At 44.8% G+C, this 26271-nt stretch overlaps 2 protein-coding genes, 2 long non-coding RNA genes and 1 pseudogene across 8 annotated transcripts; 2 read left to right on the top strand and 3 right to left on the bottom strand.

Moving 5' to 3' along the window:
* The first annotated feature begins 561 nt into the window (after window positions 1–561).
* LOC109761502 (uncharacterized) lies at window positions 562–1343 on the top strand. Its single transcript, XR_002232533.3, has 2 exons — window positions 562–935; window positions 1033–1343. It is a non-coding gene; the product is annotated as an uncharacterized lncRNA (long non-coding RNA).
* Window positions 1344–1419: 76 nt separating this feature from the next.
* Window positions 1420–3292, bottom strand: LOC109761497 (uncharacterized). Of its 3 annotated transcripts, none has more exons than XR_002232532.3 (4): window positions 3057–3292; window positions 2881–2967; window positions 2372–2672; window positions 1420–1883 (listed from the first exon to the last, which is right to left on the bottom strand). It is a non-coding gene; the product is annotated as an uncharacterized lncRNA (long non-coding RNA). The 3 variants fall into 3 exon arrangements; XR_005771252.2 differs by having other exon boundaries at window positions 2372–2666; XR_005771253.2 differs by having other exon boundaries at window positions 2372–2618.
* A 178-nt stretch (window positions 3293–3470) lies between these two features.
* Window positions 3471–8759, top strand: LOC109761488 (uncharacterized; annotated as a pseudogene).
* Window positions 8760–8853: 94 nt separating this feature from the next.
* Window positions 8854–21308, bottom strand: LOC109761477 (endoribonuclease Dicer homolog 3b-like). Of its 3 annotated transcripts, XM_020320295.4 has the most exons (26): window positions 21051–21307; window positions 20780–20963; window positions 20546–20659; window positions 19835–19969; window positions 19606–19675; window positions 19033–19097; window positions 18817–18948; window positions 18511–18663; window positions 16692–16827; window positions 15909–16014; window positions 15623–15815; window positions 15388–15548; window positions 14806–15027; window positions 14269–14534; window positions 13498–13772; window positions 12914–13416; window positions 12719–12816; window positions 12389–12597; window positions 12096–12305; window positions 11156–11632; window positions 10729–11010; window positions 10247–10573; window positions 9911–9997; window positions 9749–9824; window positions 9475–9586; window positions 8854–9334 (listed from the first exon to the last, which is right to left on the bottom strand). In XM_020320295.4, the coding sequence occupies exons 1-26, from the start codon at window positions 21143–21145 to the stop codon at window positions 9136–9138; spliced, it is 4887 nt and encodes a 1628-aa protein (XP_020175884.1). In that variant the 5' UTR covers window positions 21146–21307; the 3' UTR covers window positions 8854–9135. The 3 variants fall into 3 exon arrangements, with proteins under 3 accessions (XP_020175884.1, XP_073367508.1, XP_045090090.1); XM_073511407.1 differs by having other exon boundaries at window positions 18817–19097; window positions 21051–21308; XM_045234155.2 differs by lacking the exon at window positions 20546–20659.
* Window positions 21309–22754: 1446 nt separating this feature from the next.
* On the bottom strand, window positions 22755–25906 carry LOC109761469 (uncharacterized). The gene is made up of 3 exons (XM_020320283.4): window positions 25344–25906; window positions 25040–25176; window positions 22755–23879 (listed from the first exon to the last, which is right to left on the bottom strand). Exons 1-3 carry the CDS (start codon window positions 25590–25592, stop codon window positions 23201–23203), a joined length of 1065 nt encoding a protein of 354 aa, XP_020175872.1. The 5' UTR covers window positions 25593–25906; the 3' UTR covers window positions 22755–23200.
* Between the last annotated feature and the right edge of the window lie 365 nt (window positions 25907–26271).

The raw sequence follows: 26271 nt of genomic DNA, 5'->3' as shown, positions 1-26271 counted from the left end.
ATGGCGGCCGGCTGGGAGGCGAGCGGGAGGGAGATTGGCGGGAGGAAGGAAGAGAATGGGAGGGAAGTGGGGGAAAAGCGGGAAGAAACGGCGGGAAGAGGCGCTCGACTCGCCGACAGGGCGGACCCACGCGCCCTTTTCGCTTGTGCCGGCGCCCCAGGCGCCCCCAGGGCGCCGGGTTCGGCCTGGGTCCGCCGGCACCAGTTTCGGCCTGAGCCGGCGAAAAACGGACTTCTGGGGGTGTGACAAAAACGTCTGGGGATGGCCTGTTGGGGGCGCGGCTGGAGATGCTCTAAGGTTCGTTCAGGCTGAGACCATCCCAGATCGAACTCAAGGAAAACGAGACATGGTGGGACCCCACGCATCAAGATTTGTGCATCTGATCGGACGGCCCGCGACAGGTTCTCCCCAAGTCCTATAAATCTGACGTCAGAATTATATCAACTCCGCATTTTTAAACATCTCGTTTCCATTCCTCTGTTTTAAACGTTTTAGTTGCAAGCTTGCCGATAGCTCCAGGAAAAAAATTGTGTGCAGACCGGTTGCAAATCAAATCCTGTGCATACCCGACCCCGATGGGTGAAACGTGTACACGCGCAACATCTGACGGCCGCCTGGTCGAGTGCGCCTCTCCACTGCGACGGCTCGTTCACGGCTCGGCTTGAAAGGATTCCACGCACCACACAAGAAAACCCTCGTCCACGCCGTCGTGGTCGCCGCGTGCGCTAGCGGCCCCCTCGTCCGCCGCTGCCACGCCCCGGATCGGCGACCGATGCCACAACGTTTTTGCCTGAGACTCCACCCTCCCCGCCCCAGTCACGCTCAGCAAGAAGCAGCAGAAGAAGGCGGCGCAGCGCCAGCGCCAGCAGCAGCCTGCGGTAGCCGGCAAGGAGACGGAGCTCTTCGCCCTGACTTCAATGCCAGGTTCAGCCCAGGTCCGTCTTTACCAGATTTATAAAAACTTGTTTATTTCAACATCTTTCCTTGTAACAAGGTTTATATGAACACTACACTTCTGATTTACTCGTCCAGGGAGATATAATCAAGCAACACATGCTCTTTACTGTATCTAAAATCAGAATGCCAAGACAGGAGCAGAAGCTGGGTATACGGCCACCAACTCGAAGATAAAATCAGGGTGGTTCCATGACAAATGCTCAAACATGTGTATATAAATTGAAAGACTTATAGTTTGATGATTCTAGCCTTTCTTTGTAATCTGAAAGTTTGCGAAGATTGTAATAGAAACATAGATCCCTTTGTAATCTATTCGGAACCCTTTTTTGTCGTTTAACAAGCATCTCATGATAGGAACAAGAGAAACAATCTCAGTTTTGAAGTCTCGTCATTCCAGACATCAGATTTCTGAGCTGTTTGTCATATCATATTTTACTTTTCAAAGGAATAAGAGAAAGAATCTTAGTTTAGAAGTCTTTATACTAATCAAACAACAAGTACAAATACCTCCTTTCAAGGCATCCATGTGTATATCACATAAAATGGCATTGTACATTGATCATGTGATAGGAAGTTCAACTATTACAATCTACAATTTACATTTTCTATTATCATGTCAAACCATCCAGAGTCTGATCAATGTACAATTTTATGAAATCGACCAAAGCAAAATCAGTCATGGAGTATCGGTGGCATCATTGTTATCATCACCCTTGTGCTGTAAATGACAGATGTATGTGAACCTCTGACTCTGATGATTGGAGTTGGACAACCTAGTTTGTCATGATCTTCACATTGTTTTGCCTTGCCGACCCTGCTCGCTGATCTAGGTTTTGGAGCTTCTCACACTGTCCAGGGCAGGATCAATGATGTCAACTTGCCAAGGAAGCACATGATCCATTAGCCATCGTTCTAACTTAAGTATACTGTCAACATTGATAATGGTTAGACGGATTCTTACGTGGGTCCAACCAAAGCATACATTGTTCATTTGAGCGGAAAATTTTAACATATGATTAAAGAGAATTCAGATAGGACTAATCACGAGAATCTGTTGGTAAGTGGTAAATCAGTTATTGTACTTGCAGCCATCTGTACAAGCATAGCATGCACTACTTTGGACTAGCTTTATTTAGTCTACTGGGCATACTCTACCTTTTCTTCTTCACTTCTCTACACCAAGGAAATTATACGAGGAATACTAGATATCCTACATCCAGAAGCAACTGGTGCCAAATTTCGTTTTTAGATTGCAACACTGTGCAACAAGCCATCTATATTATGTCTGTTATGCTCAAACAGTAGCACTAAAGAGTGAGGACTTTGTGAGAATTTCAATCCATAAAGGCATAAACAGTGACTAAATGAATCATAAGACACACGCACATCCTCAGATTTGACAACTCAAACTCACCGGATAGTTCCCGCGAAGAACAATAAATTGTCCAAGGAGATGAAGCCTCTACCTCTGTATGCAAATATGGCAAAAAAGTAAATAAAAAAATCATACATCTCAGGTTCTTTAGTTCAGCGACAAAAATACTGATATCAAGTATAGTAATTGGGACAAAGGGTAAATACAAGACCTAAAATCTATAGACGGTACTTCCCTTGCTAGCCCATCTGTTTCCATTGTTCGATATTAGCCCCAAAGCTTAATTCTAGGAAAGGAGACAAACCAAAGGGCCTTCAGTTCATATGAAGTTTCACTGAACCTTGCAAGAACATTGTGGAATATATCACACCCCAACTTCATAAAAAACATTATGGAATATAAGAACTACTACACTTGGTAACTACATCCAATTTCTGAAGTGTCATCTTGTACTGAAAGATTGCTTGAGGAAAGCACACACCCATTTCACAACAGAACACTATGGAATATCAAGCACACACCCATTATGGAGTACTAAACTATGATACCTGTATGGAGTATGGACAGTTCAGTACGGCTGCACCACCTTCAGATGCTCCAGAATTCAATCTGGGATATCGATCCCAACCAATTTCCTAGGTAAAATAATTCTCTGATTATACACAATTTCCAGCATAACAATTCACTTACAGCATTATATGCAAAGGAAATTTGCATCTGCTACCTCCATGGTCTAGTGGGGGACGAGGAGAAAGAGATCTGGGGGGAGGGAGGGAGGTGACGCCGGGACAGACGACTGAAGCAGGAATCGACGGCGACCACGCGCAGATTGGGGCGGCGCCGTGCAAGCGGAGGTGACTGCGACCCAGGCAGCGTCACGGCACGGCGTGGAGCAGGGGTGCGCCGTGGAGAGAGAAAGGCGACGGCGGTGGCATCGTCACATGAGTCCAGCCGCGAGTCCAGCGAGCCACAGTGTCTTGTGTGATGCGTGGTATCCGTTCGAGCCGAGCCGAGCGAGCGAGCCGTCGCGGTGGAGAGGCGCGCTCTACCAGGCGGCCGTCAGATGTTGTGCCTGTACACGTGTCACCCATCGGGGTCGGGTATGCACAGGATTTGATTTGCAGCTGGTGTGCACAGAATTTGAGCGGGTTAGGCGACCACGACCTAGAATTTTGTTTATTTGCGCTCCTCTTAGCTTTTGCAAACTGGAGGCTAGCTAGCAAGCTCAACGTGCCAGGGCTGTTTCCATGAGCTGCCGTCGTGATGCCTAGAGCGTAGAGCGAGACCGCGTCTGTCCCCCCCTCCCTTTGGAAAACCCTCGCAATCGCATCGCCTAAAAGCTTCTCATGATCAGACCAGCGGGCGTCCATCAAGAATCCAAAGCACTTCCGAGCTCGAATTTCTTGTTCCCGGACTGGGCCGCGCAGCATGCCGCCGCCGTCGTCCCTGCCGCGTCACGACCACGCGCTCCTCTAGCGCGCGCGGCCGGATCACCAGTGCATACGTGCCGATCGACCCAGAGCTGTGCCTGTGCTGCCGCCGTCGACATGGACGATGACGACGTCGCCGGCAGGCACCGCGGCCGGGGTGGAGGCTGCCCTTGCCTGCCGTTCTGCTTCTGGGGCTCCCGGGTACCGGCCGCGCCGGAGCGGCGGAGGCGTCGCCGGCGCAGGTTCAGGCTCAGGCTCAGGCTCAGCCTGTCGTGGCTCTCGTGGCCGTGGCTCCGGAAGAGCCGCGGAGGCAAGAGCTCGGAGGCGGGCGGCAAGAACAAGGGGAAGCGGAGGAGGAAGCTGCTGCTGCTCCTGCTCAGGTCGCTGCAGGTCAAGAAGGCGCTCGCGTCCGTATCGTCGGGAAGCAGCTTCCTGCCAAAGGTACACACCACACAGCATACGCCACATGCAAGCATGGACATCGATCGACCGCCATGGCCATTAATGATCTTGAGCTAGCAGTAATGCAGTGTCGGCACTTGATTAGATTGATTTGTCCGCTAATCTTCCGACTGGTACGGCGTTATCAGCAAGCGCTAGGCTTCGCAATTGCTTGCGTTGCGTGGTTGGTTGATTAATTAGCAGGTACGGTACTTGGTAGTTTAACGGGATGGAGATGGAGACGGGCCGGGCCGGGGCCGGGGCAGCGTGATTGACCAACCAACGCCGGCCATTCCGTGGAAGAAGAGAGACATAGACAGAGGGGCGACGAGGTTTTGGGTCTCCGGCGTGTCACTGTTATGAGGTTTTGGACTAGCGACTTTTAGCCCGCGCATCACGTGGGCGTTTACTAATGAAAACATGCGCCAACGTGCTTGGCAGCTTGCCTTATGGCGGAAGGACCTCTAAAATGGCATATTATTTTGTTCTAGAAAAGCACAAAAACTATCATAACACACAATCGGATGTCATGCCTTGCTGAATACTGCAAGGATACTAAAGGGGATGTGTGTGGTTTAGTGGTGCATGGTGACAATTCAGTTTTCTCAATCGTATGCCTAAGTACCACGTGGCGCACGGGTAAGCAATCCGAACTTTATGAAAACTGTGTACGCCGAAGTAACTTTATCATTTTTCTTAGCTATATTTTTACTCTATAAACAATACTTGGGCAAAATATATGTGGTTCATACGCAATGTTTTTTGTGTGTGTTTCGATTAATAGGTGCCGACTCACGAAAAAAGTCAACAATCATGAGTGCTTATTTCATATCCAACTAACAGAAATTAAATATCTGGCTAGCTAGACAGTAGGTTGCATCCGACTTAATCAATTCAAAAATAACTATTTCTAAGCAACTTAGAAATATCAATCCCCATTTTTATCCTTTTTGACACCTTTTTTAACCATTGGAACTGTGTTCTAGTGGTGAGATCAATGTTATTTGTTTTTTTAAGGACTTGGATCTGTTATAAAGGTCCACAAGAAGTATAAACACCTCAAACATAATAAAAATTCCATCGAGGCACCTAGACCACCGAAGGATCACTACTGGTTGCCGCCAGCAAGAGCCGATGACATACCGGAACTCGTTGGCACACATGCATGACGAGAAACTCTAACCTTGTTGTCTCGAGGCGACGAAAGGAATCTATGTGGAGCTCCGTCGATTCCGTCTCACTGGACGAATTCGAGGTGGATCGAAACCCAGAAGACCATCGACGATGAAGCGCCACCATCTGCCAGGTGTCGCATCTGCGAGACCACACCATCCTCCACATGCTTCTCGAAGGTATGAAGCACTAATGGAATAAGGGCAAGTCGGGAAGACCTTATTCCATGTTGACAGCGCCGCCTTCGTCGCGCTCGCCAATCCGAAGACATACCCTAAACTAGTCCTACTCCTAGAACTACAGGACCAAAGCCCTGAGCCCCATGTCCCTTCCCGTCGCATGAGCTTCTTATAGAAATATTGTGGCCCACTTCAGTTTTGCGTTTAACTTTTTGAGCACTTATTTTCTTTATAGGGGAGCTTCTATTGACTCACTGTGTCACGTCAAAGAGATACAAACATAACAAGTTCACATCGGCCTTTGCATAAATATGGTGGACACAACCACCACATGCATACAGACAAGTAGCAAAATATATTGCTACACATGCATGACTAAATAATGCGTACTAAGGAAGAGGGTCGATCTGTTTTCTACACCGCCATCCATATTAGGTAAGAACCTTCTTGGCCGCATGCTACATGCCTACATACACACACACCGCCATAAACAATTGTTGGTAATCTAGAGGCGGAAGAATAGACCAAGACCGGAGCCTCTGTTGGGGAAGTTTTAATTATTAAAAACTATATCATTTCTACATAGCTAAAAACGACCAAACCAATTGTAGCTCTCATCCAGATAAGGGCATTTCTAACCGATCCCCTAAAAGTTAGTGGAGTATCCAGAGGAGTAAAGTTAGTGGAGTAAATTTTTCTCCACTAACGGGGGCCGCACCTAGCCGATCCCCTATAGTTAGTGGAGTAAAAATAAAGTTATGTAGATCTTGTGTCCTAGCCGCATGAACTTCAAACACTACATAATACATATCTTTAAAACATTCAAATTAAAACATGCATATCATAACCATCATAACATAAAGTTTCATCATCGCGTTTTTCAAATTAAAACATGCAAAGTTCACCCAAAAGACATCACTTCATACACAATGTTTGATCTAAAATCACCACAAGCATAGCACCACCACCCCCTCGGCCAGCACCACTCAAACGAGGTCCTCGGCGAAGAAATCAACTCCACCATCCACTCGGCTACCATCACCACCACCATCCCCTCGGCCACCACCATCAACACCACCACCCCCTCGGCCACCACCATAAACACCATCACCGCCACCATCCCCTTGGCCACCACCATCAACACCATCACCGCCACCACCCCCTCGGCTACCACCATCACCCCCTCAGCCACCACCAACATTTCGAAGAGAGGCTTCCAAGATCTCTCCATGAGTGAGCTCCCAATACTTTCTTGCGGTTTCATCTATTGTGTTTGGATTCATGAACATGATAGCACGTTCTTTGGCCTTCTTGGCATCACAGATCCTCTCCTCCTCAAGTGTAAGCCTACGCTCCTCTGCGTTCTTGGCACGTGGGTGACTTTTGGCGGCGAAAAGCCGGCGGCGGTGGCCAGCGGGGTGAGGGAAGGGTCCGGGCTATACCTGGCCATACCTCGGGCCGGGCCGGGCCTAGCCAAGCCTGACGCAAAAAACCCTGGCCCGGGCCCGGCCCAGCCTGGCCGTTAGGCCTGGTTTTTGGGCCCAAGCCCGGCCCGAACACGTAAAATCCCGCTGGGCCTCGGCCGGGCCCCTTCAGGAAATCGAAAAAACGACGGGCTGGGCCTGGGCCTGGCCCGGCCTTCGGGCTCAAAATCTAGGCCTGGGAGCAACGTTTGGCCGGGCCGGGTAGGGCTTTTTCGGGCCGGGCCGTTTGGGCCAGGCTGCCCATGGCCAGGACTAGTCCGGGCTACCCATTCCGGTCGGACGGATGGTCATCGGTGGCGGCGGCGGGGCGTGGCGGCTGCGGCGGCGGGAGACAGGGCGGCGCGGGGGTAGAGGTGCCAGTTTTACAAGGCCGCGGCGAGAGTGAGTGTATTTAGAGAGATTTGGGGTGATATTGGGAGTTGGAGTAAAAAAATTACTCCACTATGCCGGTTAGGGAATCGGCTAGGTGCGCCGTAAGGGAGTATAACCGAATTTTTAGTCCCTTATGGCCTTTTAGGGGATCGGTTAGAAATGCCCTAAGGATTCTAAGCTTGTGATCATGTCCACATAACTCATTGCCAAACATAAAAGCAACACTACGGGGTGGGTTTAAGTTAGAAGCCACGGGAAAACTTTTATTGGAAGAGGAGAGATCTAATTGTCTCATCTTACGGTAAAAACGGCATGTCTTATTTCCAAGCTAGTTACGCCTTGCCAAATTGTCCTTATCTAGGACGAAGCCTCTATGAAGGAAAAAAAAATCAAGGTACCTTCATTTTACAAAGTAGTTTAGGTACATGGACCTCTAAGGTTCACCTTCTAAGGTTAACATGGTTTCTTTCTTTTTTTGCCGGGTAACATGATATGCCTTTGTTTTACTAATATAGAAAAGCTAGTTCCAACTATGGTCCTACTCAATGGCTAATTGTCCATTGCCAATATTCTGCAGCTGCAGGTTGGCGGCTCCGGCGGCGCCAAGAAGCAAAAAAGGAGCAAGCCATGGCAAACGGTCGATGACGACGCCGCACCAACCACGAGCTGCGCTAGAGAGACGGCGCCTGTGCGGCCGGAGACGATCAGCCCGCCTTTCCCGAGGCCGGCCGATGGCGTGTGGCGAGCCGCGTCGTCTAGGTTCCACTCGCTTCAGCTCGACCGTGGCGGCGCCGAGCCTTCCGCAGGCGGCCTGTGGACGGCGGCCACGACGCTGGGCGTGATCGTGTTCTTCGGCCGCGTCACCGCGGTGCTCTTCTTGTGCTCGTGCATGTACGGCGCGCGGTGGCTCGGGGCGGCACGGGCCGACACCAGGGGCGGCAGCAGCCGGAGGCTCGGCGACCGGGTGGCGCTGGACTACTTGTGCGCCGAGGAGCACAAGAAGGTGGTCATGTGTGGGTTGCTGGGCAGAGCCGGCGGCAAGAGGCCGTCGTCGCGCTTTTGTATATAGTGATCATGTCCGGCAGTGGCAGCAGCAGCTGGTGTTGTAAATTGCTGGGTTTGGAGTGGTTTTGGGACATGGCATGCCATGTTGGGCTTGTTTCTTACATTGTTTGGTTAACTTTGTACGGTACGTAAGAGAGCTACCAACTATAGAAATCAGGTTTAGCTCAAAAAAAAATCTATAGAAATCAGGTTTGATGGGACATTTGTGGAGTGAAGTAGAGAAATGTAACTACTCCCTCCGTTCCGAATAACTTGTCGCAGGTATGGATGTATCTAGATGTATTTTAGTTCTAGATACATCCATTTCTGCGACGAGTAATTTGGAACGGAGGGAGTACATGCGAACTCTGCTAAGGAGCTAGCAAAATTGCACTCAATTCCACTAAGAACCTAAGGTCGATAGTTGACCCAAATGTGGATTCAAACCAAACCAATATCAATTCTTGCAAAATGTTTTCTTTGTCCAGCAAGTGAAATTGTCTATTGTTTTTTTCGGAAGACAAGCACTAATTGTTTCTAAGATATCCTGCAAGATAATCTAGCACCACCGCCGAGCCTCTCATAAACATTTTCAACATAATTCACTTTGGGATGGAGGATCATATCCCCAGGTTAACGAGCCTTAGCAGTTAGCTGGCACGTGGATCCATGATGCTTTGCTAAGTCTTGCATATACAGACCTTGAGCTCTTGAAGCTTGTGGAGCATTATCAGCGATGCTGAATCCTGGGAACTCTTTTTGTCAGTTCGCCGCTCGCCTTGAAGTGTAATGGCTGTTACATCAGGTATGTGCAAGGTGATGGTTGACACGAAGCTATTGAAGTTCGTTGTGGTTACCCCGTCCAGAACAATAGGAGTCCTGTTGCATCAAACCAGTACAAGAATTTAGCACATCTTCGTGAAAAGACCAGAAGGATCGGCATCGCCAACATTCAAGTGGAATGAAGTTTTCGCCTTTGGTTGCTAGAGGTCATATATATCTTGAATTACTGGACATACCTGAACCTTTGTTCCACAAATTCGAATTCTGGCATTGGCCACTGCAACCTCTTGCATAGCTTAAAAAGAGCACTCCGTGGTCCACCTTTGTCCAGTTTAAGCCGAAGAACAACTGAAAACAAACAAAATTGCATGGTTACTGAGTAGACATGCATCTTATCCGTGCAAAGAGAAAAAGGTATATATACATTTGAGTATGTCATGTTTGACAGGCTGTAACTATCAAGCAACACAATTAAACCAAAGGACGATCAAAATGGGAATCGTCAGATACCTGCTTCTTTCAGTGAGGGAAGGCCTCCTAGGCTAGGATTGGCATCCACGTGACAATAATCAAGTGGTGATTCCAACTACAGAAAAGTAATAATAGTCATTATCTATAATAAAATACACCACTTTGTTAAAGCATTTGCTGGAAAACTATGTAGAAGCTTACACTTGCCAAAGGATACTGCTGGTCCGAAGATATAATATCCAACTGCTTAGCTTTAGAAGAACATTGTTTCATTGAAAGGCCTCTTTTCTGCTTCAAACTTAAACATCAGTTTCTGTCATAGATAAATGGCATAGACAAATCATCTACTCCCTCTGTTCCAAAATAGTTGAGTCATCTATTTTGGAACGGAGGGAGTAATTTCTAAGCAGAAAACATCAGCTAGTATGCTCAGGATATAGTTCTGCTACCGATTCAACTGAACAACAATTTAAACCACGAGGCACTGTCATGAACTACACACTAATACAGCATTCCTCTTATGTTTAAAGAACCTACCTTCAGATCTGCCAATATACGAGCTGCTGCTTTTGACTTTGCACTCTTCTTATTTCTGTCTTGTCCTTGCGCTATCAGCAGTTCATCTCGTAATTGCACTGACATCTCTATAATTACTTCTTCTCCTTTACTACTGCATTTTGAATTTATGAAATAACCAAGGTGACTACACAGCTCTAACAACTCCCGATAAGGTGGCAATACAAGATTATCAGGGGTTATCATTGGGGAAAGCAACGGTTCAACAATCTTCCAAACCACATCAACATTAAAATCTGTGTCTACAAATATTGCACCGGCAATGCTTTCCATAATGTCTCCAAGCACCTGTAAAACAAACAAAATAATCTTATTAACTTCTACGTGTAATGTTGGCTGGGAAAGGCTTCACAGAGAAAAGGCCATCGCAGAAACAATAAAAGCACAAAATTGAAAAGGTAGGCTGTTAAGATAATGAACATAAGTGAAACTGTATTTCTAACCTTAGGTACTTTACATGTAGCATGTTGAAGGAATTTATTAACCTTCCCTTGGCACTCCAAATTGGATCTAACATATTCTGTGATTTGCTCCAAAAGTATTCCAGACCCATGCTGTAGATGACTGTGAATGTTATTTCTTAAAACTACTTCTGCAAAATTCTCATTACTAACCAAAGCGGAACGTAGGTCTGTCAATTCTCCAGGATCAACATCAGTATGGGTAACATACAGATAGCGTGTAATTAGTAGATCCAGCACAGAATCACCCAGAAATTCCAAACGCTGAAATAAAGGCACAAGTTAGACGCAAAAATGTTAAGGACAGAAGACATGGATATATCTTGTTTTGAAGCAATTTCTGATTGAAGCACAATAAGCTAATGATAACCCCACAAACCAATATAGAAATATGCTGCTATACACTGACCTGGTAACAGTAGTCAGCCCCTAATTCCTGCAGAGATGGATGAGTTATGGCTTCCAGTAGAAGGCCCTTGACTGAGAAGTTGTACTTCAGTTTTGCTTCCAACTCCTCAATAACACTTATTTTAGGTAAGTAGCATATATAAGACGCATTGAGCTTTACTTCCTGTACCAACTTCCTATCACATTTTATTTCAATACCGAACCACTTCATAACCCAAAGTGCACCAACTATGCCACCACCGACATAATATGCTCCAACTAGGGCTTCAACACAATCAGATATTGCTTTCGAGCACATCCATCTGTGAGCTCTATCACATGGTTTTCCAACGACAAAAGATGGGTCGTCGCTGATATACCTTCCATTACTTGGAACAAATGCAGTCTCAATTCTGCAGTTACAAGGAAAAGGGCGCAAAGATATCTGCCCAGGAGCAACCCAACGCCGTGGGTCAAATGCACTATCCCGCACGTAACCCTGGAAAGCAAAATAACAAATAGCCAGTAAATATACACACCTTGGAATTGTATTCTCAACCTTGCAAATCTCAACGGTATCTAGGTTATATTCTATCTCCTATACGCAACTTGACTCTGCTCGTATATAACTTCTGCCTTTTTACAATATCATCAAACATGCTTTTTGAATGAACATTGACGAAGCACCTCTAGAAAACATCTGACTGGCATGGGCTCAAACAAAATTAAAACTCAAGAACAGAACAGAAGAAAACCACTTGCTATACGAAGTTCATATGTGATTGTTGGCCCTCAGGCTAAATTTTTTATTTATTTACTGCGGGGAAGACTCAAATATAACTGCTTGACTGGCCAAGTGCACATGAACTAACTAAATCAAAATTATTTGTCTAATACTAGAACTCATCATAAACTTCAGGAAGTGGAAACCATTATAATAGGCTTGGATTTAGGCCATCTACCTGCAAGGATCGCCAGATTCCGTGCTTATGAAGTGTAGCATTGCAGACAGCATTTGATCTCATATCAGAAAGATGACCTTCATGTTTCATAGGATACCTTAAAAACAGGTCACATCCTATCACATATTTTAGTACTGAGTCTCCCAATAGTTCTAAACGCTCCAGGGAAAATGTTTCGCAGCACCTTAAAGTTGTGATAGCTTCCAAAATCTGACATTGAAACGGATCAAATTATTCAGGTATGCATAACCAGCCATAGCAGTAAAATTATATTCTCACGAAAGAGAACAGACCAGGTAACTTGGTATATGTTGAGTGTAACCAATATCTCTGCGGAGCTGGCTGGCTAGCATGAGAGACTGAAGTCGATGCATTACAGAAGGCAATAAATAAAAAGATTTGAGAACTTCAATTGTCACATCAATGTGGATTAACAATTCAGGTGGGACCCGGGCGTGTATTTGCTCTTTTTCCATGAGCAAAGGATCGCCCGTAGAACCATCTGCCATAGGTTATGTAGAGTTTCATGTAAAAGCAGACCAAATAGTAAAGCAACAGCTATCTTGCAATTCATCATAATGGGAAAAGGGGAACTGGACCAGACTAGGATTTATAGCTAGTACCTATGTACTTCGATTTTGAAAAAAGAAGATTGTGTGCATTGTGGCTTTGCTTTAACAGCAACAACGGTTGTTTTGGATGTTGAATAACAATACCATACCTACAAAAGAGTGGTAAAAAGATAAGTTTGTCAGGAAGCATGTCAGAATAAATTTTACTAGTAATTAAGAGTTTAAGACATGTAATAGAGGTATTACTTTTCACGGTAGTAGTCCACGAATGAAGAAAACGGTGAAGCTTTTCCATTATACATCTCTTCAAACGAGTCTTCAGCAGTTGTGCCATAGATCAAGTCAAGAACAGAGTATATCCTTCCAGTATGAAGCGATAGCACAACTGAATCTTTGATGCTAGAAAAATGAAGAGATTTGTTGGCCAGATGAATAATGTCTTTCTCCTTGATACTTCTATGTTGAATAAAATTTGCACGGATATTTTCATCTTCCAGATACAAATTTCTCAACTGCTCCACCGCCTGGGTGCAGGATTCAACTGCCTCCCAGTATATGTTTAAATCTTGCTGGATGTGTGGTGAATGCCTCAAAGGTAAAAGTAAGTACATGCTCTGTGAGCTCCATTGTATTTCATGACCTTTTCTGAAAAGAAATTCCCTTTGCACTCCACTTGTTCGAGATCCATGAAATAATCTACCAAATATTCCATTGAAAAAGAATTCTTGGAACAACTTCCCGTCACGTAGCTGAAGAAATGACAAAAATAAGAGATGGCCAAACAAACTTTATAGAAGAGAATTACAGTATGCGATTATTCCTTGAACAACCTGTTTTTTGTCCAGTTGAACTTTTCCACACGGAGTTACGGTGGTGTAGACCATTTTATTAGGGATCAGGAATAGATCCATTTTTGAACAAGCTACATCATCATCAAGTGCTGATTCCATTAAGAGAACAAACCCAGCATAGTTTTCACCCTCTTGGTCACAAAGAAAATCGAATCTATAAGCATTCAATGTGACACTTTCACTTTCATGAATCCACGATCCTGACAGGGCAAGAACATTTCTTGTTCCATGGAGCTCCTTTCTTTTAGTCGTTCCTGCCAAAATGAGAAAAGAACAATGGGAACATCGTTATCATCTACGACGAGAGAAGCACGCATACCATTTTGGAAGAAGGGATTGCTGTTGAAACTTGCACAGTTCACTACAGACAGCAGTATGCAATGTAACAGCACCACTCAGATGAAATGGTAAAGTAAAAGAATGGAGAATAACTATGTAAGGTCAGCAGATCTCAACAGTCGGGAGATACTTCATATTTGCCCCAAACCTTGCACAAACATGACCAAAAGACAACCTCATACACACAGAGTTGCATTACTGTGCAAAACAATAAAAACAAAGCCCACCAGCATTAGTTGCACAAGTTTAACCATGAACGACAAATGGGCAAGCTCAGTCTTACTCTGATCACTGTTATATTGATGAAGTGTATAAAATAGATGAGTGAAAGAAAATAGAAAAACAGGCAAATAAATGTTCTTATCTAAAGAATTTTAATGAGAGCAAGACTGAAAAAGGGTATACACATACCTGGTCCAGAAAGGAATTTCCCATCTCTTAAAGCAACATCAATATCAATAGGTTCTTCGGTGAAGGGTAGAAGATGATCATTGAGTTCTCCTAGCTGATGCAATTTCTTGCACGCATCTAGGGATACAAGCTGCTTGGCTAAATTACTTGTACTGCATAAAGGGCCAACTATCCTTTGAAACGCCGCATTTGGAGGCAAAGTCAAGGTGCATTGGTATGATCCATCTTCGATAGCCACCGCAAAGGAAGGCTTTGGAATGTAATACCTGCAGAAGAATGTTACAATGATCAATCACTTCTATCTAATGAAAGACAGTAAGATCGTGCCATGGGAAGTACGAGAAATAGTTTTTCGTTGTGCTGTGTGTGACAATCAAATTAACCGACTTTTTCACCAACATGCTATCCATGTAATTGGTTGCATCACAGTTCAGGAATCTTAAGCACACCAGCATTCTTAGTGATTATGCATGAGATGCATTACCAAGCTGGCTGACAGAACAACAAAAGCTACATGAATGGTAAGCATATGTGTACCTATCTTTAGGAAGTTTCTCACAATATTTACGGATCAGATCAACACAGCAGTCTGCAGTTATAGTTGCTCCTGTTGAATCAACATGGTATGCATACTTATCTTGCATAGGCCACTCAGAGGATGAAACATTGGGGTTTCTGTGCCTATACAGAGCGAAGTGTTTAATATAGTACTCAGTCTGTATTATGCGGAATATGTGTTCCTGCTGATCCATGTTTCCCCTGAAAATTTCATGTGAAGTATCAAAAGGTGAATAGGTAGTCATAAAAATTATTAAAACAATGTTTAAACATGGTTGTAACGTTTTTTAGATGAGAGGATCGGGATTCAGGAATTCCTGGGCTAGAAACTCAGACTGCTGACTGACAAAACATACCGTTCATGCCAAACCAAATTATGTAGAAGAGCATATCCTTTTCCAGAAAAATTAATGATTATGAGGCATAAATTGTACCCAATCTATGAATATAATATGCATGATAAATGTGCTTAGAATAAGAATAAATGGTGGCCAAAACATTTCTCTATAATTTAATATGCTATACCAGCACGCAACTTATGAAGTGCGACGATTATTGTACCTCTCAATCATAAGAACATAATTTGAGCTGCTCCTTCTGGCACGACCACGAGATTGAACGTAGCTACAAACAGTTCTGGGCAGGTCGAAGCGTATGACACAAGAACAGTTAGGTACATCAATACCCTCTTCAGTTACATCTGTGGTGAAAAGCAAGTTCACCTAGAAATTGACATGGAGTTAATGTATCATTTTGAATCCTGTTTAAATCAATCTTTGCAATTTAAATGGCATACCTTTCCAGATCGGAACAAGTCCAAAGTATATCTCTGCACTGCTGGGCTCAGAGAATCTTTTGATGTACTCCCTCCAGTCAAGTAAGAAATTGAAAAACTAGAGAAATTAACAATTCCTCTCATGAACCTCTCAACAGCTTTAGCTGTCATAATTCTTTCTACAAAAATTAGGCAAAGCACTTCGTTTGATGACCTGTGGAGAAAATACATGTGGATTTACCCTTTTTTGCTGACATGAGAGCACAAGTAGGCAAAACTAAGCATCTTGAGCAGAATATGGCTTTACCCAAATGATTTAAAAATGTTGATTAGAGCATCCACTTTTGAAGAAATATACCCGCTTTTAATTAATTCCGCAGAACCAGATTCTGATTTCATTAGTTCACCATAACCTATGATGCAATTATATCAGCAGAATTAGAAAAAGAAACTATCAATGCACTACATTGTAGTTTCCAAGCTGCTTACAGTCTAGTGAGATATCAATAATACAATGCTTCAGAAATCAAAACACATAGGTGTAAGAAACAGGCGATTTCAGTCTTTAAGGCTATAGATTCACACAACGAGGAGTGCCGTACATTCAACCCAAAATAATGGACAGTATATGTGCAGCACATATGGCTACTGAATGGTTGATGTCACCCACTTAACTCCCTATTCGGCTATTTGCTATAGAAACTGTACACGTTGCAGGTACTTCCTCATAGCTCACCTCTATAGAGTGTGCAAATTAAGAGGTTTGTGTAGAACCATTATTTTATTTCGAGATATAGCAGGCAAAGTACTGAAATAAATACAACTTATCTAAGGATTCGGAGGATCTTAATGCAGTTTGCAACTGATTTTATAACCTACCCCTTTATTATATACAGAAAGATACTGCAGATTCTAGTTGTATACTACTCCCTCTGTCCCCATAATGTAAGACGTTTTTTCACTTTAGTGTAGTGTCAAAAAACGTCTTACATTATGGAACGGAGGGAGTATATTACTATTTATGAGCAATAACAAGTGAAAACAGACAGATATAACACATCTAACTGATGGATATTTGTTTGTGGCTTACCATGTGGCAATACTTCCTCAACTAAATCTAAAGCTTCTTTAAAATAAGCTACATGCAGGCTGAAGCTAGCTTTCGAGAAGAGGCAATCTTCAGAATCACCCAGTGTCTTAATGCTTTCATTATATATCTTCACTACCTGTTAAGAAAACAATACACAGTTTGTTCTCCAGGGGAAAAAATCTAGTATTTCATATTATAATAAATGGTATGGAAGAATAATGAAAAAGGTATGCTAACTGCGACAGGCAAGGGAAATGGTTGGACCAGAACCTTCTTAATAAGACTGGAACTGTGGAAATGGTAGGGAAGAATCTAGTATCTTTTTCCGAATAGTATACATTAAAGAGACCCAATTTACAATTTATATGGTGAGGCACAAGAAAATGGAAAAATGCTACCATTATTCTCATGAAATCTCAGTGTATGGTTTCTTCGTGATGTTTCGTACAATGTCCCAGGAGCAAACTCTACCACTCAACTCAATATAGGTAAACTCCAGTTGCAGCTCAGATGGTTCAGCAACTACCTCAACTAAATTATTCTGTCCGACTTCTAACTACGCTATTTTGCCTCATCTAACACATTCGATCCGTCATGTTACCAAAGCAATATTACCAGGGCGTCCATATCTCCCCCCCCCCCCCCCCCCTTTGAGCATCTTAATTTAGAATTTTAATGTATTTACCAAGATAAATAGCTCTAAGTGTAATGGTCAGTTCACAGCAAAAGTAGTATTGTGACCAATTAATACGCTTCACAATCATTTGAATGACAATACCAGTTGACCTTTTAGTAGACTCAAGCTTCTCCTCACATGCAACTTATACTTCATGAGAAGGATATGTTCCATATTCAACATAAAGCGATCCTTTGTTAACCAACAATCCTGGCAATGGTAAATTCATTCCTCTTGCAGCGGATGTGATCACAATGGAGGCAATGGCAATGAGAGATGGACTTGCTCTTGCTAATTCTCTCAGATTTAATCGAGTAGAAGCAGAATCAGACTCCCTACAGGTCATTAACTATTACACCGGGCAAACTAGTTGGTGGGATTCGGCGGTGGCAATTTTCGCGGAATGCGTCGATATTAGTTCCTTGATTGGGATGGTCATTTATAAGCATTGTTATAGTTCATGTAATCAAGTGACTCATGTCCTAGCAAACTTTAGTTATTGTAATAGGTCTTCCTTTAGTTGGTTGGACGAGCCACCTGACTTTGTGGTCAGTAAGCTCATAGACGATGTAAACGTTTTTTGAAGTTAATAAAGCTAAGTCGTGATGGCCTTCCCTCAAATAAAAAACAATCCTGGTAATTTAACTGTCCATTTACTCCATTATTTTGTCCTTCAAGGATTAGGGACGAACTCAACAGCAGCATAATGCTAAGAAATATACTTTTCCGTTGAGAGGAAAATGATAGGTTCATAGGTAGCTAAATCGCTAGTCTACTCGTGATGCAGCATTTCTTCCCTCAAAGTGTACAAGAGACTTCATGCGCATGATTTTCTCCACACTAAAAACATATTAAATGACCTTGCAAAGCAGTTAATCTTCTTAATGTTAGGTAAATTTTCTGCCCATCATCGCTAATTCAGAGATCTTATCAGCAACTGCTGAACATAAGGGATATTGTGATAGTATATCGGCTAGGAATTTGCCAATGCGAATATTCTACACATGGCCAAAAAGTTTGAATAACTTCAGTTGGAATCAGGGACTTATGTGAAGTCAACGAACTAGATCAGATAGAACAATAACCATTGTAACTCTTACGAAAAATTTGGTAAAGCTACTCAATTATTAGATTATACAATACCTCAGCGGTGATGATTGGACCAAGATAATTTAGGCCATAAAATATCTTCTCATGGTATCTGAACAAGGTCTTTCTTGATGTCTCTAATATGTTATTCGTGTCTTCAAATTTATTTGGTGACGATTCTTGCAGACTAGCCAACAAAGCATCATACTGCCCAACAATGCCAACTTTTAACAAATAAACATTTGTACAGTAATATAGATGCAAAGCAAGAAATACAACGCATTATAGGTGTGGCTACTCCAAAGTCCAAACTACAGATGTATCTTATGAATGAGTCAAAACATAGTTAAATTAAATCACCTCTTCATACAATATCTGGAGCTTCGATTTCAGATCTTCGAAATCAATCGAGTAAGCATCATAGTATTTGTTCACAATTGTTGCAGGAGGGGAAAAGCTCTCAAGTTCACTACGATCTTTTATGATATATACCTGGAATGGCATGTAAGGTATGGAGGCTATTTCCAAAGGCTCAATGAAATTCAAAGTGAAAGAAGTTGAGGATGCTGAGGTAACCTTCGCATCCAATGTAAGTTCAAGTTGACCAATGTGTGCTTCACAATCTTGTACCGTGCAAGTGCCTGAAAAGGACGGTAATTTTTAGAAATGAAACTTGCCTCTCCTCTACTGAAGTTAGCGTCTAACAAATCATCCTAGTGCAGGAAAATAATTTTGATTTGATAAATTGGTCCCAAGTCACAAGTGCCTTCAGGTAGGATGAATAGCAGGCACAATTTTCCTTTTTGTCAAAATGAAATAAACCAATAAAAATCATGTCAAAGGTACAAGTTGTGTTCCCAGTCATCCAGATGAAGAAGGAAGCAATCATGTACAGGTAGCTAACTGCAATTTATATATAGTGTACAGCAGTAGGGCACTGTTGGCACAACAGAGTATCGCACTTCAGGAAGTGTATGATCTTGTGGGGGAGAAGATAAGAGCACTGAGCACGACACATGGTACATAACAGTCATACAACATGCTGATTTCAAGAACCAAAATAGTGGTCGTTTGCCGGAAATATTGCTGAAGAATAATCGCAGAGGGTATAAAGAAAGGAAGCACATGAGTCATGTGTAGAATGCTTACCTTTAGTAGCAACAGGAGATGCTGTCATTCCAAATACAGCTGGCCTCCACTGAGAGCCAAGGTAAAATTCCTACAGACTCAAAAGAGAAATAAACCGTTAGGAAATTCGACATGCCAAACTATGAAAAATACTGCTATTCTACGAAACTTCTTTACTTTCAAAAAACTGCATGAGAGGCAAGCCAAAGCATATCTACAGATGTTGTTAAAACAAGAAAAATCCCATTACCTTCATTATTCGTGTATATGGGTGGTTTCCACAGGCACGATGGCATTCATCAAATATTAGCAGGCTCACTGCACTCATTGTTACAAAGGCATGCCTCAGGGCATCCAACAATATCTGGGGCGTCATAACAGCAATCTGAAACACATAATAGAACGCATAATAAGATCATTGTTCCAGGAAAATTCATATTTTCAATCAAAGTTGTCAATAGAACGCATAATAAGCGCAATACGGCAGGTAAAAAACATAGGAATATCCACAAAACTGGATTAGAATTTAGAAAGACACATAATCCAGATAACTTTACCAAGTGGCAAATTTGCAAGAGTTTTTTTAAGCAACATATTTACAGGAGTTGTGAGATCTTGCGGATTCAAAGCAGTGTCCAAATTTAGCAGTGACTGCATTGAAAGGAAATTTTCTTTTATTAGGACTTGTGTCCAGACTCGAGACCCCAGCTATTTCAAAGTCACGGCCCTTCAGCAAATTGCTTTAGTCGACTGCCCTCACGCTAAAGAATACTACTCAAATAACAATGGCATCGATCTACATGCGATCCGAAGCTGCTATCACCCAGAAACCAACAATGTTGGTTCCTTGTCAACAAGTCATTCATCAAGCACTTGGTGAGCACGGTACGTGTACCAATTCAGTGTGCATTCGGATCAACCAATGACCGTGCCGCGGGATAGAGTAAACCCCGACACTTACCTCCTTGCTCCCAACTTCCTTGTTCCAGCGGTCGGTACTCCAGTCGCCGACCCCCGAAGCTCCGTAGCACTCAGCGGCGTCGAGGTCCGTGTACTCCCGAATCACCTCGAATTGCTACAGCGCGAGCCCAAGCAGCATTCGGCGATCAGGGCCATGGCAGCTGCGAATGCGAAGCGAGAAAACGGCGCAGACGTTGCCGTCGCGAATCGGTCGCTGCAGAGTCCAGAAGCGCACCTGGTGGACGAGGTGCACGGTGGGCGCGAGGAAGACGACGATCCGGCGGGGCACCTCCCCGGCGCGCACGCGGCCCACGTGGTGGCGCGCGAGCAGGACGGCGACCATGGTCTTTCCGGAGCCGGTGTCGAGCACCGCGATGGTGTTCCCCTGCAGCGCCGCCTCGAACACCTCCACCTGGTACCTGCGCCGACACAGACACGGAATGGGTAACCCCCATCAGCTCTAGGAATGCGGGCGCCAGAGAGCTGCGGAGAGAGTAATGCGCGACCTCCTCGGCTGGAGCTGCCTGTGGGGGCGGCGAGGCGGCGGCGGCGGCGGAGGCGGGGGGATGGGGCCGTCGTCGTCGGCCATGGCCATGGCCATGGGGTTGGGTTCGGTGCGGGCGAGTGGGCGAGGCGGGGGTGGGGGAAGCGCATGTCTGTAGGCCAGCCGTGTATATAAATCGGCGCCGGGGATGGGACGGGAGGTGGGAGACTGGGCGGAGGAGGGGAGAAGGCAAAGTGCGTGAAGTGGAGGTGTGGGTTGCGCTGCGTTCGTTGGCGCGGAGAGGAGGTTTGGGGGGAGGAAAATGACTCAAGAGTGATGGAGGCTTCATCCGAGCGGCTGACTTGTGGGGTCATCTTGTCAGAAAGCGTGAATGCTTTTTGTCCGCGATATTCTTTGTGGGTCATCATGCCAACCGCCTGAGCGTCTCAAACCTTTGCACCCATTGTTTTTCTTGTTCTTTTTCCCTTTTCCATTTTCGAAGAAACGACAGTTTCTCGGCCATGGACATACTGTGTACATGGCCTACCAGCGTTCTTTGTCTGTGTGGTTTCGACCCCAACACTCCGATTGTTGTGTCCTTTCCAGCCTTCGGCTCGTCGGCTCCACCTCCGACAGTTCGGATCTGCCTTCCCTTTCAGCTCTTGGCTTTGCCCGTGGCGTCGGCACTCTCTACCCTGACGCCTTCTCGGCCATGTCCATCTCATGGTGTGCCAGTCACAAAGCTCGCTTTTTTCGAGGATGCCCGGGTGCCACCCTCTGCGACAAGCGCAACCCCCCTCCCCCATCCTGAGGTGGTGGTCTCGACCAGCAGGCTAACTTTCTTACCCCTGGACCTTGATCTGGCGGTAATGGGATTGCTCTAACTCGGGCCAGGGCGAAATCCCAGCTCAGCTCGCCCACGATGGCAGCAATGGCGCCGCTTGCGGGTGTTGTTTTCCTTCATGGAGGCGCTGTCATGGCCTTTATCTATGCCCCTCTTTGAGCAACGGGGGAAATCTTAGGTCTGGTTCTTCGAATCGGATGGTGGTGCCTCATGGCATCACTCCCCTTTTGGAGACGCTATCTTGCTTGCTCGCGACGTCGACAATGTTGGCTTTGGAGATGTTTGACGTCATGTCGGTTCGCCCTGGTCCTAGGCTTGATGGTTTTAGTTTGTGTTTTTCCTATGTTCGGGCTGAGCACCCCTTGTCTCTCTGCTCTAGGTACCATGTCTATGTCTTCTCATATATTTGTTCGTGTCATGTGTTGTATCTTCTCATATAATACTTTTTATGTCTCTTTCTATCAATTAAATAATATGCCCACGCCTTCTCATGTATTTGTTCTTGCCATATGTTGTATCTTTTCGTGTACTCATTTTGTTTCTTTCTATCAATGAAATGTGTCTTCTCATGTATTTTGTTCCTACCATGTGTTGTATCTTCTCATATAATATTTCTTATGTCTCTTTCTATCAATTAAATGATATGCCCACGCCTTCTCATGTATCTGTTTTTGTCATGTGTTGTATCTTTTCATCTGTTCTTGCCATGTGTTGTATCTTTTCATGTACTCATTTTGTTTCTTTCTATCAATGAAATGATAGGCATTACGAATGTTTTCGACCTAATTTTGCATGAACTTCACATGAGATGTTCAGTTTTCGAGGAGATTCCCGCATCACCAACAGGATCTCCGAACCAGCACGTTTACGAACACCCAGCAGTAGAGAAATGAGCTGCATTTTATTCTTTTTTCTTCAGATACACAGTATAGTTGAACAGCTAGCACACGCCAAAAGGCACATGAATAAACTCGTGAAATAAGACCAATCTTTTCTATATTAGTGTATGGGAATGGGATCAACATATAGCCCGCCTATTCATCCTACATTATCTCCAATGTGTACAAAAGAATACCCAAGGCTCTGTGTCATCTTCTATAAGATTATGTGAAGACAAGTAACGCCTCTACCCGCCACAACATCTCCAACATATATAGCATGACGAACCATGCAAAATCAGAGGCTGCCATCGAGGTCCTTCCTGCCTTGCTTTCGTAGCTGGGAGGACCGGTGCCGGCCTGAGCTCAAGCTCCTCCACAGGCTTACATGGGATATAGCCAGAGTTCAGGCAAAGAATCAGGTGGGCGGCCAAGAGATGGGGAAAGCTGCTAATCTCGGGCCGCCTTGTTTTTCCAAGCAGCGATTGGCTTTGGAATGCTGTCAAAAAGAGGAAGGGCGAAAGCGTCTGGTTTCAAGCTCCACTTGCTTGCTGACCATATGGACGAGGAGCTGCTGTTGCTCTCTGGCTCTTGGAACTCAGGGGTGCTCGACGATTTCTTTACGGTTTGAAGCCCGCCGTCAAACGAAGGCTCCGACATCGCGATAAGATTCTGATGGCTCTTGTTCATGTCTGGTCGAGTGCCCGACTTTGGCCTCAATGCGAGGCCTTTTCCCGCCCGTGACAACAAGGCACTGCCATTTTCCTCCCTAGGTAGCAACTCGCCGTCAGCTTTCGGGCGCCTCCTTACTGGCCTTTCGCCGTCTCCATTCTCCTCAGACTCACCATTCACAAGAGAACCTATTGTCTGGCTTCTGGGTTTCCTATGCTCAAACATGAACGTGTTGGGATTTGGTGTCTCTGCAGACCAGGGCTCATCAACCAAGGAAATTGACTTGCCTTTTCCATATACTGCTATCTCGGTGCCTTCCTGTGTCGGGTTCCTCTTTGGAGGTGGTGTGAGACCATAGTATCCCTGCAAAAGGCTCATGGCTGGCGAGACTTTGTGTCTTGGTGTTCGCAAAACTGAATCCAGTAGATCATCATGAAGACGCCGTGGAGTACATTCCCTGAAATAATATTATACTGTAATACCTGATGATACATAAAGTAGAGCCAGCAAAAAACATAATAGTGCAAACAGAAAACATAGCAAGTACTCCCTCCGTTCCATAATTCTTGTCGTGTGAACTAAAACCATGACAAGAATTATGAATGGAGGGAGTAGTTGGTTCATGAAGTGTTGTAAAATCTAAAAGGCAGAAACAGAAGTCATTTGCGATCCCAAGTAGAAAAGAATATTACAACATATTATGGAGGCAAACTGCTGTAATCGAATTTATCCAAAAGAACCTCACGCTCATAGTGAATGCTATTTTGTTGACTTTGTTTCAGAAAGTGACAAGAATCTACACGCCTTGTTACAAAGGAGAAACCTGTGGCCAGTATGCGTAAGCACAAGAACATTGAGGGTTTGAGACATGTTCACATGTTCGTCAAAATCTGTTTTCTCCATTTTCCCTGCCTTCAAGGCCCTTGGTGTGTCAGCTTAACTTACGTTCAATATGGTAAATTTACGAACTCCAGGGCATGACAATTTATAGCACACGCAAATAATGCCAAAATAAACATGTAGTCATCCATTCGTACAGTCAGAATCCAAAATTCCGAAGTTATGTAACCGCCAAACTGATTAATGGCACGTCACACAGATAAATTGGCTACTGAGATTTTGTTTCAGCTTTAACTCCTCCTGATACGTGATAGGACTTACAGCATGCATGCATTCGTGAAGGAAAAGCTTCATGCAAAAGCAAAACCTTTTTTTTAGGGGCGCAAAAGCAAAACCTTAGTTTCATAAAAGAGACATGGTTAAGAGAAAATAAGGTAATAATTCTGGCTCCATTTTGAATGCCTAAGTAGTTGTTGCATGCGACTACGAGACCATAATCCCCACTCCAGCTTCACTTAACGCTACAATTTTGTATCCAGAACTACCTTAACCAGTGCTCCAATAAAATCCAACGCGGAATACTCATTTGATCCTGATACACATTTGAAAAAACTCGTAGCGATGTAGTAACAATTCTTGACTATCGATACACACAACACTAAGCTGAACACTTGATCAACAGCACTGCCAACTCACTAAGGGCATGGTTTAGAAGTAGTCACATGTTAATGCCTTTCCAGAATAAAAAGGGAAGCAACATACTAGTATTCCTTATACCTGTCATCACACTCGTGTGAACCATTCTGCTGGAAAGGTGGAGGAGGATGCCTTCCAGGGAGCGGAATCCGCAGCGTCTTGTGCGCAAACATCTGGAGGTCAGTCGAGAGGCTATTCAGCCTCTTGACGTCAGCTACCTACGCATCAATCAAAAAACACAAATCATTCAAACACCTTACTATAGTAGAAGTTAAACACAGCTATTTTATATCCCCTCTGCCCCTCTGGTATTCCAATGTGTATGCATATAGTAATATAGAAAGCCGGAGGCCTTGAAGAGAGAGGAGTACTCCCGTCGCATTACCTCGACTCCGTACTTGATAGCGACGCCGGCGAGGGTGTCGAACTTGCCGACCCGGTGCAGCATGTACTGGCCGCACGACGACATCGGCAGCGACGACGCCGACGACGGGGAGGTGGACTGCGACGGCGACCCCGACCAGGACTGGTCGGCGGCTAGGGCGTCCGCCTCCTCGATCTCGCAGAGGCGGCGGTCGAAGAACCCATTCGCGCGCGGGAAGGCGTGGTCTTTGGGCAAATGGGGGCGGCTCATGACATCCGGGGGCGCCGCGGGGGGGGGGGGGGGGGGGGGGGGGGGGGGGGCGGATCTGGGCGCGGGCGGCCCGGATTCGCGGGCGGGGCGCCGCGGGCTCGCCGTCCGATGCGGCGGATTCCGGTGGCCGCGAGGGCGGGGGTGGATGATGGCGCAGGAATTGGCGAGCGGGGAGGAGGGAGAGAGGAGAGAGAGGAGGCCGGGTGCGGAGGAGAGAGAGAGAGAGCTCCCACGAGGTTGTTTTGTTTGACGCGGCTCGGGGTCGGGGGAGAAGGGCACGCAGGAAAGAGAAACGTGGCACTCCTCCGTCTCCTCTTGTGAAGCATTTGACAGTTCAGCTCTAAACTTATAAAACAAAAAAAAAACGTTCGGCTGTTTGATGTGCTTGTGATTTTTCTAAAGTGGTTCAGATATGGTTTGAGCTGGCCGCTACTATATCGCTCGCCTGACATTGCAGTTTCGGATGGTTGGCTGGTTGCGTATTTTGGCCAAACTGGTTTGAAACTGATATTCATTGTTAAGAGAAAGTTTTTTTTAATTGAAGTTTTTAGAAGAGAAAGTTTTTTTTAACCGAAGTTTTTAGAAGAGAAAGTTCTTTTTTTTTGCATGGTAATATGTGTCTCATTTATATCATAAAGATTAAAGTACAAGTCACATAAAGACCGACATGACAAAACTG

This window comes from Aegilops tauschii, chromosome 1, assembly GCF_002575655.3.
Source record: "Aegilops tauschii subsp. strangulata cultivar AL8/78 chromosome 1, Aet v6.0, whole genome shotgun sequence".
In the NCBI taxonomy this organism is placed as follows: domain Eukaryota; kingdom Viridiplantae; phylum Streptophyta; class Magnoliopsida; order Poales; family Poaceae; genus Aegilops; species Aegilops tauschii.
Note: the sequence above shows the minus strand (reverse complement) of the source record. Positions and strands in the feature narration are given on the sequence as shown.